We start from the raw sequence: 12809 nt of genomic DNA on the forward strand, positions 1-12809 counted from the left end.
AGGAGAGAAGGGGTTGGAAAGGCAAAGACATTGCAGGGGGGGAGGGGGAGAGGGAGCAAGGTAAGGAAGCAGAACAGGTGAGGTCCTGCTCTGTTTGGGGATTGTGTTTATGTGTGTGGGTGTGAGTGTTTTGCTTTTGAGACTGGGTCTCTCACTGCAGCCTATGCGGGAGCTTCTATCTCAGAACCCCAAGTGCGATTAGAGGTGCGAGCCGCTGTGCCTGGTTTGTGATCTGGAAGCTACAAAATCATAAAATCAATACTCTTTCCTCCTTCATCTCTTCTAACCACGTTTCTCTTTGCAAGCTTCAAATTAAAGAAGAGGGAAGGAAAAAAAACTTGGAGAGAAAGGATCCTAAGGTCTCGGAGGGGTAGGGTTTTAGTATCACATGATACTGCCTTTGCTGAAGTTACAGTTGTTTCTTTAGAGTGGACTGGACCTTGCCATGGGAGAGAATGGGTAAGGCCTGGAAAGAGTTCTACAAGAGGAAATTTTATAAGGGAGAAATCCCTCCCTCCAAGTGTGTGCCTCCAACCCTGGATTGGGTTTAGAAAAGGAAACTCAAAAGCAGCTTTGTGCCTCCCTCGAAACTGACCTCAGCAGTAGCAGCAAACAGAGTATCGTATATGTGCACTACAACCCAAAGAAGCAAAGAAAGAAGTTGGACAGCAGATGTGAGCGCTCCCTCTGGCTCCGCCCCTCTGCGTCCGTCAATCAAGGCCCAAATGGCAGAACCGCAGACAGAGCTAGGGCGGGCAAGAGGGCAGAGTTCAAGGAATGTTAATTCTCCAGAGTGGCCAAATGGAGCTCTGGGTTTCCTTTCCTAGAAGGACTCAATATTGTTGCTCTTAAAAAAGTTTAGGTAGGAACAATGGCTAAGATGTTCAAATAATACCGAATAGTACCTAGAATAGCCCAGAATTCCTTGTCCAAGTGCTTATTTAAAAGAAATTAAAATATAAGTCATAAAATTTAGATGCTTGGACTGGAGAGATGGCTCTTATAGAGGGCTGGGTTCCATTCCAAATACCCACAAGGTGGCTCAACCATCTGTGACTCCAGTTCCAGGGGATGCAAAGCCCTCTTCTTACTTCGAAATAAAATGAATCAATCTAATAGTTAAAACCAAAAAGCTCTAAAACTGCACACACACACACACACACACACACACACACACACACACACACACAGAGAGAGAGAGAGAGAGAGAGAGAGAGAGAGAGAGAGAGAGAGAGGTGTAATTCCAGCTCTTAGGGGTATAGGCAAAATTGCTAGTGCCAGACCAGCTGGGGCTGTATCATAACATGTCCTAGACCAGCCTGAACTGTATAAGAAGTCGCTATCTCAGAACCCCAAAAGTAGCCTGGCAGTGGTGGCCCACACCTTTAATCCCATAACTCAGGAGGCAGAGGCAGGTAGCTTTGAATCTGATGCTAGCCTGGTCTACACAGAGAAACCCTGCCTCAAAAACAAAAAACAAAAAACAGTAACAGCAACAACAACAACAAAACACAAAAGAAGACAAAATAGTGAGACTAGAGGTGTTTCTCAGTGGTAGAGCATTTGACCAGCATGTGTGAGACTCTAGCTTTTGTCACCAGCATATCTAAATAGATACATAAAATAAGCTCTCAGCTGGGTGGTGATGTCACACACCTTTAATTCCAGCACTTGGGAAGCAGAGGCAGGTAGATCTCTGTGAGTTCTGAGGCCAGCCTGGTCTACAGAGAGAGTTCCAGGACCACCAGGGCTGTTACACAGAGAAACCCTGTCTCAAAAAAAAAAAAAAAATTACAGAGTGTGTGTGTGTGTGTGTGTGTGTGTGTGTGAGAGAGAGAGAGAGAGAGAGAGAGAGAGAGAGAGAGAGAGAGAGAGAAGAAGAAGAAGAAGAAGAAGAAGAAGAAGAAGAAGTTTGTTCTCTCCATCAACCATATGGGTCCCTGGGATCAAACTCAGGTTGTCAGGTTTAGGGACAGGTGCCTTAACCTGCTGAACCATCACTTGGGCCCTACTGTAAAATTCTTTAAACTTTCTGCATTGTATTTGCTTGAATATTTTCAGAATAAAATGTTGGTGTACCATGGTCTGAGAATAAAAAATTGTAAATTTTTGTCTCAGTAGGTACAAAGTTTCTATGTGAGATGGTGAAAAAAGTAATATATATATATATATATATATATATATATATATATATATATATAGTGTTTTGCCTGCATGCTTGTATGTGTACCAGCAGGTATTGAATCCCTCGGAACAGAAGGTTGTAAGCCACTATGTAAATTCGAAGAAAAGGTGCTTTTAACCTCTGAGCCATTTCTCCAGTGATGAAAAACTTTTGATGGTTGGAGAGATGGCTCAGGAGTAAAGAGCATGTGTTGGTTTTGTAGAGGTACAATTCAGCCACCAAATGGTGGCTCACTACCACCAGTTTCAAGGCATTCAGCAGGCAAAACATTCATACAAATAAAGTAAAATAATTTTTTTGGTTATTAGAGACAGAGTTTCTCTGTGTAGCTTTGGAACCCAGCTGTAAAATAATTCTTTTTTTTAAAAGGTTTTATTTATTTATTAATTATGTATTTTACATTCTGCTTCCATGCATATCTGCACACCAGAAGAGGGCACCAGATCTCCTAGGATGGTTGTGAGCCACCATGTGGTTGCTGGGAATTGAACTCAGGACCCTTGGAAGAGCAATTGGTGCTCTTAACCTCTGAGCTATCTCTCCAGACCCTGTAAAATAATTCTTAAAGAAGAAAAAGTTTTGAATATAGAATGTAACTATGGTTGTACCATGCATCATAGTGGTAGATGCATAGAATCACATTTAGATGGAAGCAGAAAGATTAAAAACTCAGTGTCATGTCCCTGCAAGTAGCAATTTTGAGAAGTTTTGAGGTCAGCCTTAGATACAGGATATCCTGAAAGGGGGTGGGGAGAGAGGGGGGAGGGAGGGAGGCAGGGGAGGAGGGAAAGGAAAGAAAGAAAGAAAAGAAATAAGAAAAGAAAGAAAGAAAGAAAGAAAGAAAGAAAGAAAGGAGGCAATTTAGTCTGTAGTGGTTATCATTATCTGTAAAATAATATGTGACTCGATTCATCCGGAAGATTCCTTTCACCTATGCAATTTCAAACTTGAGTGGGGGGAAACATAATAATTAAAAATAAGTTTTCAAGCCGGGCGTTGGTGGCATAAGCCTTTAATCCCAGCACTCGGGAGGCAGAGGCAGGCGGATCTCTGTGAGTTTGAGGCCAGCCTGGTCTCCAGAGCGAGGCCAGGATAGGCTCCAAAGCTACACAGAGAAACCCTGTCTCGAAAAACCAAAACAGGATCGTGTCAAGCGCTTGTAGTCACAGCTACTTAAGGAGCTGAAGAAGGAGGATCCATTGAGCCCTGGAATTCAAGACTAGCCTACACAATGTAGCAAGACACCCAACTGAAAAAGATTAAATTCTCTGAGCGCAACAAGAGAGAAGTAAGAATTCCCTGAAGACAGGACTCTCTCGCTAGTTACCCTCTGGACACCTGACACTTAAGGGGAAAAAGACAAGTGTATAGAATAATGCTTACGAGGGCAGAGAAGGATGAAAAGAATTAGGAGATAGGGAAGCGGACTTGACTGGCAAGTGGAATGACCTGCCCAGAAGATGGTAATGATTCTGTGGGTTGGGACAGGGTGAGCAAAGGACGATGGAGATTTTCCCTAAGAGCAAGCACAGTCAGGTGTGGGGGGCTCGAGAAAGGGGGACAATGTTAATAGAAGTGTTCCCAAATCTTTAGAGCCGCTTGGGGTGACAGTACGCCACGCGCCGCGCAGCCGCAGCGGCTTTCCTACCCCACCACGCCCACTCGTGTAGCTCCAAAACACTCGGTCCCCCAAACGCGACAAGCCTGGTTCCCCGGCGCTGTACAAAGCAGTCCTTAGAGTTGAAAGCCGAGGGAAGGCCCGACCGTGGCCACGCCCCCACGCCTGATTGGCTAGAGAATTTAAAGACCAGGCCGGCGATAGGGTGATTTTTCTATTTCTAGTATTTGAATGTTCTTAGTGCTGTAACTTTGCTGCCGGCCGGTTCTGATCGACTTTTTTCCTCTGAAAGCAACAAGTGAGTTGGGTCCCTGAGGTGGGAGGCAAAGAACGTGATTATTTTAGGGATCCCCGCCGGGAGAGGTACAGATAGATGAGTGGGTCGGACGGAGGGACAATGGATTACTGGGCCCGGAGGTTTCATCGATTTCCCTTGCTAAGAATTCACCCTTTCCAAAGCACGGGGATCACTCTGAACCTGATACCTACTAATTGGTTTATGAAGGGGATGTGCCCGTGCCAGCCCATCGACCAATGTGTGATTGCTTGCTTCCTTTACAGTCCCTGACGAGTCCTGTACTGGCCCGGGTGGGTCTCCTCGAGCAAGCTTCTTTTCTGAGCAGGCATCGCTTTCTCATGTGGGCATTGCTGGACAACTGAGGCTCGCCAGCCCTAAGTGCATTTGACGCCACCTTCCACCGCCCCGGGAACTGCAGCAGAGGACATTTCTACAGTGTTTTCTCCTCGCCCCAGAGTGCTTGCAGTATCTTGGTGGCTCCTTCTGTTACCAGTGACAACCTCCTTGATCCTAAGTGTTCTGGACAGGTTTTTGTTTTTGTTTTGTTTTGTTTTTCGTTACGGCATTCATACCACCTATAACATTCCGGTTTTCCGTGACTTGTGTGCTCCGGTCTCTGCAAACCTGCAGAGGCACTGGAGATGCTTTCTAGCACCCAGGCGGCAACAGGAGAATGTGAGGACGCCGAGCTGCGGTGCCGGGTGGCCGTGGAGGAGCTGAGTCCTGGAGGGCAACCTCGCAAGCGCCAGGCCCTGCGCACTGCCGAGCTGAGCCTAGGTCGAAACGAACGCCGAGAGTTAATGCTGCGGCTGCAGGCCCCGGGACCTGCGGGGAGGCCACGCTGCTTCCCTCTGCGCGCCGCGCGCCTCTTCACCCGCTTCGCTGCGGCCGGGCGCAGCACGCTGAGGCTCCCCGTCGATGACGTCCCCCGGGCTGGCTCAGTGCAGCTGCTGCTCTCCGACTGTCCCCCGGAGCGCCTGCGCCGCTTCCTGCGCACGCTGCGCCTGAAGCTGGCAGCGGCCCCCGGGCCAGGACCCGCCTCTGCCCGCGCGCAGCTGCTCGGCCCGCGACCCCGAGACTTTGTCACCATCAGTCCAGTGCAACCGGAGGAACTGCGGCGTGCTGTGGCCACCCGGGCTCCAGATTCCGCCCCGGAGAAGCGGCCAACGGAATCAAAGCCTAGTACGGTGAGGACCAGAAAGAAAGTGGGTGTGTTATTGTTGCGGATGGAAGAGACCCAGGAGGCCCAAGGTTGGGGGAAGTTAGTCGCAGTATTAAGGGGACCGCTGGTGATCTGAAATGCCCGTCGTACGGCATCTGAGTATGATAACAGGGATGTGGAAATCGTCCACGCTTCCCTGCAGGTAATTCCTGAGATTGGGATAAACTGAGAACTGGAAACTGGGGTCCAGGCCACATTCAAAGAGAAAGCAGCAGAAACTAGGCAAGGAAATTTAAGAAGGAGAAACGGATATCACAGCCACCAAAGAGAGGAGATTTTGGAAAGAATAGAAAGGGAGCCTGTTAGGGACAGGTAATACTTCAACTGAGGAGAAAAGCATCAGGTAGGTCTGACAGAGATATGGTCACTAAGCTCAGATGCCTAGCACCAAACTGGTGAAAAGCCAGAGGTGAAGGTTAGTATTTGTTGGGACGAATGCCAGATGAGCCAGACCTGCTCAAAGTTCCAAATGAAGTCAACAGCAAGGCAAAGGACTATCTGCCTTGTAATGCACAGACCAAACAGCATGGAAGGAGGTTCTGAGTTAGCCCTGTTCCTCCCAGGAAGCTCCAAGGTGGCCCCTGCCTGTGAAGAAGCTGAGCATGCATTCCACCAAACCGAAGCTTTCTGAGGAGCAGGCTGCTGTGCTGAGGCTGGTCCTGAAAGGCCAGAGCATCTTCTTTACTGGGAGTGCAGGTAATAGAGACAGAATGGGGTGGAGATTGCAGTAGCCCTAGGGTGGCATGGAGGAGCAGACAACTCTGACTTTGCCTACTGCCCAGGGACAGGAAAGTCCTATTTGCTGAAGCAGATCCTGGGCTCCCTGCCCCCGACTGGCACTGTGGCCACTGCCAGCACTGGGGTGGCAGCATGCCACATTGGAGGCACCACCCTTCATGCCTTTGCAGGTAAGTGCAAGCCTACTGGAAAGGAGGGAGAGATCAGGGGGCTGGGGTTTCAGCAAAGACTAAAGAGTGTCACTCATAGGCATTGGCTCAGGCCAGGCTCCCCTGGCCCAGTGTGTGGCCCTGGCCCATCGACCAGGTGTGCGGCAGGGCTGGCTGAACTGCCAACGTTTGGTCATTGATGAGATCTCCATGGTAGAGGCAGACTTGTTTGACAAGTTGGAAGCTGTGGCCAGGTCAGTAGGTACAGTAAGGGCAGTCCCTGGGGAATCTGGTGAGGTCCCCAAGGAGCCTGCCCACCCAGCCTCTCTGTAGCACTCTCCACTCCTGTTCAGAGCTGTCCGGCAACAGAAGAAGCCATTTGGAGGGATCCAGCTCATCATCTGTGGGGACTTCCTACAGTTGCCACCAGTGACCAAAGGCTCCCAGCACCCTCGATTCTGCTTCCAGGTACTGGTCACACTCTTGCCTGACCTGTGCTTTTGGGGGAGTTACACCCTGACTCTGACCCTTTCCTTCTGGGGTCGTCTTCTCTGCTCCCTGACTTAACCTCTACCCTTCCCCACCAGGCCAAGAGCTGGAGGAAGTGTGTGCCCGTGACTCTGGAGCTGACTGAGGTGTGGAGACAGGCAGATCCGACCTTCATCTCTCTGCTGCAAGCTGTGAGGTTGGGCAGGTGGGTATGGAAGAGAGGCCGTGGGGTGAGAATGCAAGGGTGGGTCCATATTTATTTGGGGTGGCAGGTCTCACGTCGCCTAGGCTGGTCTAGAAGTTGCTGTCAGGCCAAGGATGACCTTGAACTGCTGATTCTCTTGCCTCCACCCCCTCAGTCCTAGCATTCACAGGCTTTGGTAACCACACCTGGTCCAGGGAAGCAGGGGAGATGCTTGTCCTCAGGAGCAAGCAGTCTATACAGAAAACAAGGACAGGACACTGGACAACTAATGATATAATATAGTCAAGAATATTATGGCATTGGGCACTGTAGCACACAATAAACAGGATGCAAGAGACTGAGGTAGCACAGTGAGTTTGAGGCCAGTCTGGGCTGTTTAGGGAAACATTACCTCAAAAAACAACAACAACAACAAAGAAAAACTAAACCAAACCAAACAACAAACCTACTACCTATACTATACCTCACATAGAAATCTAGGCTAGCAGGCTGAAGAGATGGTACAGTCAGTAAAATGCTTGCTACACAGTATGCAGACCTGAGTTTGGATCCCTAAGTGAGTGCCCATGTAAAAAGTTGGGGGCAATAGCACATGCCTCTAAATCCCTGTGCTGTGGAGGTCAAGACAGGTGAATTCCTGAACTTGCTGGCCTGGTGAGTAATCTCTAGATTCAATGAGAGACCTGTCTCAACAAACAAACAAACAAAGAAATAAAAAAGATAAAAAGTGCTAGGCATAGTGTCACAGGCCTTCAATCCCAGTACTCAGGAGGCAAAGGCAGGCCTCTGCGATTTCAAAGCCAGCCTGGTCTATAAAGTGAGTTCCAGGACAGATAGAGATACATAGTGAGAGCCTGTCTCATGGTGGTGGTGGTGGGGGCTAAAAGTAAAACATTTACTTGCAGCCTGTAGAAGTGCAAACACTCTTCTACACACACACTCGTGCAAGCTCAAGAAAGAAAGAAAGAAAGAAAGAAAGAAAGAAAGAAAGAAAGAAAGAAAGAAAGAGAGAAAGAGAGAAAGAAAGAAAGAGAGAAAGAGAGAAAGAAAGGAAAGACACTCAGGCTAGCTATTTCAGCCAAGGCGGTAGGCAAGTGACTAGAAGATCGCACCCTAAAGGCCAGTCTGATGATAGGACAGACAGTATTACAGAACACCAGTGTCTTGTTCCAGGCCTACAAACCTCTGGCCCAAGCTCTCTCATGATATCCTGCTTCTTCATGAGCTCTGTGGGTTCACAGGTGGCCAGTTCCTCTCTGGGCAGCCACAGGCGTAGCTCCACCTGTATTCAGAGTCCAGCATCCTTATCCCCATGCTCTCTGTCCACATCTGGGGGACCAATAGACTGGCTGGGGGTTGGGTAGCAGCAAATCCTGTCCTGGTGCCCTTTTTGGGTCCCAAGGCTTGTCCTGTGCAGCAGACCATACTGCCCCCACCTTTTCTGGTGTCCAGGGTATCTCTGTTCTGACAGTGCTGCCCCCACAGATGTTCAGATGAAGTGACCCACCAGCTCAGGGCCACAGCTGCCCATAAAGTGGGAAGAGATGGAATTGTAGCCACGAGACTCTGCACCCATCAGGACGATGTGGCCCTCACCAATGAGAAGCGGCTGAAGGAGCTGCCAGGTAAATAGAACGCTTGGGCCTGTCGAATCCAGCTGGGAGGGGCCGTCAAAGCAGGTATGACACTCACCCCTACCACATCCCCAGAAAACTGGGCCCAAGTTCTATGTGCATTTACAGATGAAACTATGAACCAAAGCCTGTGTGTGGTGAGCTGATTCCAAGGCCCCAGCTGAGCTGTCCCCAGCCCATCCCTCACAACCATCTTGATCTAAGTCATTTTTGGAAACTGAGTCACAAGTCAATATTGTATAGCCTATTTTCCCAATCCTCCTTTTTCAGGTGAGGTGCATAGCTTCGAGGCTATAGACAGTGACCCTGAGCTAGCCCGGACCCTGGATGCCCAGTGTCCTGTTAGCCGTGTCCTTCAGTTAAAGCTTGGGGCTCAGGTGAGTAAGAAGCAGGGATGGGGTGGGGAGTGGATCTCTGATTATTAATAATCTACCAAGGCCACTTGATAGTTGATGGACCTACTGTGACCACTTTCCCATGCTTTCCTGTCTTCAGCTTTCCCCTTCTCTCTTCAACATCAAGAGCCCTGTCACACAATGCCACTTTGAGCAAGTCTCTTTCCCTTACTGAAGTTCAGTTCCCAGGTGGAATGTCCCCGCCATGGTAGTCTATAACAGTATACCTTATAGATGGGCAGGTTCTGACTCCTCTTTTATGGAATGGGCAAGATTGGTAGATTTTCCTCAGAGTCTATTGTGCGCATATGGGAATTGCAAGCATTATTGCTAAAAGAGAGGTAGCAGAAGATGGTGACGTTCCTCAAGATTTTTGGTCTTCTTAGCAGATATAATCCTCCCCCCACCTTTTGTTTTTTTTTGGACACAGGATAACCATGTAGCCCAGCTGGTCTGGAACTTGTTATGTTGACCAGGGTGGCCTTGAACTCATAGAGATCCACCTGTCTCTACTTCCTGAGTACTAGAATTAAAGACATGCGCCACCACACCCAGCTAGATCTAACTCTTCTCAAAATCCTGTGATGCAGATTACCTTCCTTGCTTTACCACCTTCTTTGCAGTCAATTTGATGAATAGTAAGTCCCCTTGAAGCAAGATAAAGCCAAGATATTTCCAGGAAAATAAGGCAGCTTGTCCTAGAGGTCACAGTCAGTTGATGGTCATGCTAAGAATTGGGACTCAAGCCAGGCAGTGGTGGCACACACCTTTAATCCTAGCACTCGGGAGGCCAGTTCGAGGCCAGCCTGGTCTATAGAGCAAGTTTCAGGACAGGCTCAAAAGCTACAGAGAAACCCTGTCTCCAAAAACAAACAAACAAACAAACAAACAAAAAAATTGGGACTCAACTCCATTATAGGGCCCACCCTCTCTTTGAACCCTAACTGCCAGAGAAGGGTCAGGCACAGGGAGGGTCCCTTTCTATCCCTGTACTTTTTCCTCCGCAGGTCATGCTGGTGAAGAACTTGTCACTGTCTCGGGGCCTAGTGAATGGAGCCCGGGGAGTGGTAGTTGGGTTTGAGTCAGAAGGGAGAGGTAAGTGATGATGGAGGTGGTCGTTCTTCTTGGGTTTATTTCACAGCAGGGCAAACCGTAGGGTGGCTAAAAGGTGGGACTTCTCTATGCCTTCCTCAGGGCTTCCCCAAGTACGATTCCTGTGTGGTGTCACTGAGGTCATCCGCACTGACCGCTGGACGGTACAGGTCACTGGGGGCCAGTTCCTCAGCCGGCAGCAGCTTCCCCTACAGCTGGCCTGGGCAATGTCCATCCACAAAAGCCAGGTGACTACTCCAGGGGTGAGCAAAATAGGGCAGAGAGTGGGCAGGATATGCTGGGACATTCTGGAAGTCTTAAAGGCTTTAGGGGAACCAAATAGCCCTTGGGTGGAATGTTCCAGATCAGAAGCAAAATAAACCTACCAATCTTCCTTCCATCCTTTCCCCCCTCTTTCCTTGGGGTCTCAGTAGCCTACCTAGGCTAGTCTCAAACTCATCATGTAGCCGTAGAGGAAATTGAACTTCTGATCTTCCTACTTCAGTGTCCTGGTTTTACAAGTATACACCCTGCTGTGCCTAGTTTATGTGGGTGCTGAGGATTGAACCCAGGCCTTCATGCCTATTAGGGAAGGCTGAGCTATATCCCCAGCCCTAAACCTTTCTTTAATGCACTTCCTAGTCTACATTCTTCTCCCCATTTCTAGGCACTCCTCTGCCATTTCCTGACCATGACCAGAATAGGTTAATCCCTATAACAACCATATGAAGTGTAGATACAACTATAATCTATAATAGTTGGTGTTACACAAGGCAGAAAATCAAGATGCTAAAAAAAAAAAACAAAAAACAAAACAAACCTATCCAGGCCATACAGCTAGTGAAGAGGCCAAGCTTAGCTCTGTACAGATTTAGCTCTGCACTTGTTTGAGCTCTTTGTCAAATCCTGTCCCTCAACTCTTACCCTGGATTCCTATCCCCTGCTTACCTCCTCTCCCTTCAGACTCTGGATGGGCTGATAAAAGTCATTCTAATGCAAGAGACGTCAGGCTAAGTTGGCTTTAACTGTCCCTCCATCACCTAGGGCATGTCTCTGGACTGTGTGGAGATCTCTCTGGGCCGTGTGTTTGCCAGTGGTCAAGCCTATGTGGCCCTCTCCCGGGCCCGAAGCCTCCAGGGCCTACGTGTGCTGGACTTTGACCCCACAGTGGTTCGCTGTGACTCCCGAGTATTGCACTTCTATGCCACCCTGCGGCAGGGCAGGGGCCTCAGTCTGGTAAGGAGTCACCTCAAGATGGGCCTTCTGGGTGTGGACAGGCTTAGGACAAAGGGAAGGCCTAGTAGATAGAGCCCTAGGGCAGCAAATCTTTCTTCTGACTCCTCTGGGGAAGCAGAAGGAAAGAGGTGTTGGCCCTCAGTCTGTGGCCCTGGGGATGGGCACAAACCTGTGACTGCCTTTCTGGTTCTAATCTAGGAGTCCCAAGATGATGAGGAGACAAACTCAGATCTGGAGAACATGGACCCAAACCTCTGACTCAGCTGACAGAGAAGACAAACAGTGGGACTACCCAACTTCCAGCTTCTTCATGGGTCAAGGCCCTAGGGAATAACTGAGGGAGGGACCTGTGTTTCTTCCCTCGTTCAGCCTTCTGGTGGGGGTAAGGACATGGTTTCCTTTGTCTCAGTGTCACCCCTTTCCCTGGAGAAACTACTTCAAGGGTCTGAAGGTGGAAATGGTGATTGTTACAGAAGATGAAGCTCTCTGCAGGGGCTGGACACATAGCCACAGAGCCCTGAGCTGTAGACTGGAGAGGTAGTGCAGACCCCACAGGCAGGGCCTGTCTTATTATATTTATTTATTTTGTGTACATGTGGAAATCAGAGAACAACTTGAGCGAGTTGGTTTTCTCTTTCCCCATGTGGGTCCTGGGGGTTACATTCAGGTCATGGGGCTTGGTGGTAGGCACTTTTACCTCATGAGCAATCTTGCCAGCCCCAGGGTCTGTTTTAATATTCTTTGTGTTATTATAACAAAATACACAAGGCTGGGTACTTTATGAAGAAAATGATTTATTTAGCTTACAATTCTAGAAGATTAAGAACATGGAAGGAACCAGACTATGCTCATCTATGCTGGGACTGCATGGCAGCTGGCACTACGCAGCAGGGACACATGCAGGCATGCTCAAACAATTAGACAAGCCACAGGAGACAGTAATTTTGTGGAACAGCATTAATCCATTTCTGAGGGCAGGACCCCTTGCTTTAGTTACCTTCCATGCAACCCATCTCTTAAGAGTTACATCATCTTAACCCTGCTGCACTAGGGACCACGCTTCCAGCACATAAACCCATAAGGAAAACCATCCAAACCTAGGAGACTAGAGAGGATACAGGCCAGACACAAACCCAATATAGAAGTTTAATTACCTTCGCAGCTGAGCTCAGTCTAACACAGCCCCGAGTAAACACCCTTCTGAGCCTGTCCTGAGAGCAGGTGCTGCAAGATGTACTGCTTTTAGGGGAGAGCTAAAGTGTAGGGCACTGAAATGGATGTTCTCAGGTTGTATTTATTTAGGCCAAATAAACTTGTGAATTGTGTAACTGTGCCTCCTGCCTGGTCTCTCTCCCTCACCGAGGGAGTGCACACAGCGATGTTTGTTCAGCCACCACAAGATTAAAGATGCATCTTCCTGATTCAAGTGATTTAATTTAAAAAAATTCCTCACAGTGTACCCAGCCTCTTGGGTTTTAGTTCATTCCTGATGTAGTCAAGTTGACAACCAAGAACAGTCAACACAGATGGCCACAGAAAGGGACTCTG

At 48.7% G+C, this 12809-nt stretch overlaps 1 protein-coding gene across 1 annotated transcript; it reads left to right on the forward strand.

Moving 5' to 3' along the window:
* Positions 1 to 3998: 3998 nt before the first annotated feature.
* Pif1 (PIF1 5'-to-3' DNA helicase) lies at positions 3999 to 12590 on the forward strand. Its single transcript, XM_027411321.2, has 13 exons — positions 3999 to 4101; positions 4365 to 5288; positions 5887 to 6019; positions 6106 to 6231; positions 6311 to 6464; positions 6564 to 6678; positions 6798 to 6904; positions 8390 to 8529; positions 8809 to 8915; positions 9941 to 10028; positions 10128 to 10273; positions 11070 to 11261; positions 11460 to 12590. The coding sequence occupies exons 2-13, from the start codon at positions 4743 to 4745 to the stop codon at positions 11517 to 11519; spliced, it is 1914 nt and encodes a 637-aa protein (XP_027267122.1). The 5' UTR covers positions 3999 to 4101; positions 4365 to 4742; the 3' UTR covers positions 11520 to 12590.
* The last annotated feature ends 219 nt before the right edge of the window (positions 12591 to 12809 follow it).

The sequence above is a fragment of the Cricetulus griseus genome, chromosome 4 (assembly GCF_003668045.3).
Source record: "Cricetulus griseus strain 17A/GY chromosome 4, alternate assembly CriGri-PICRH-1.0, whole genome shotgun sequence".
NCBI lineage: Eukaryota > Metazoa > Chordata > Mammalia > Rodentia > Cricetidae > Cricetulus > Cricetulus griseus.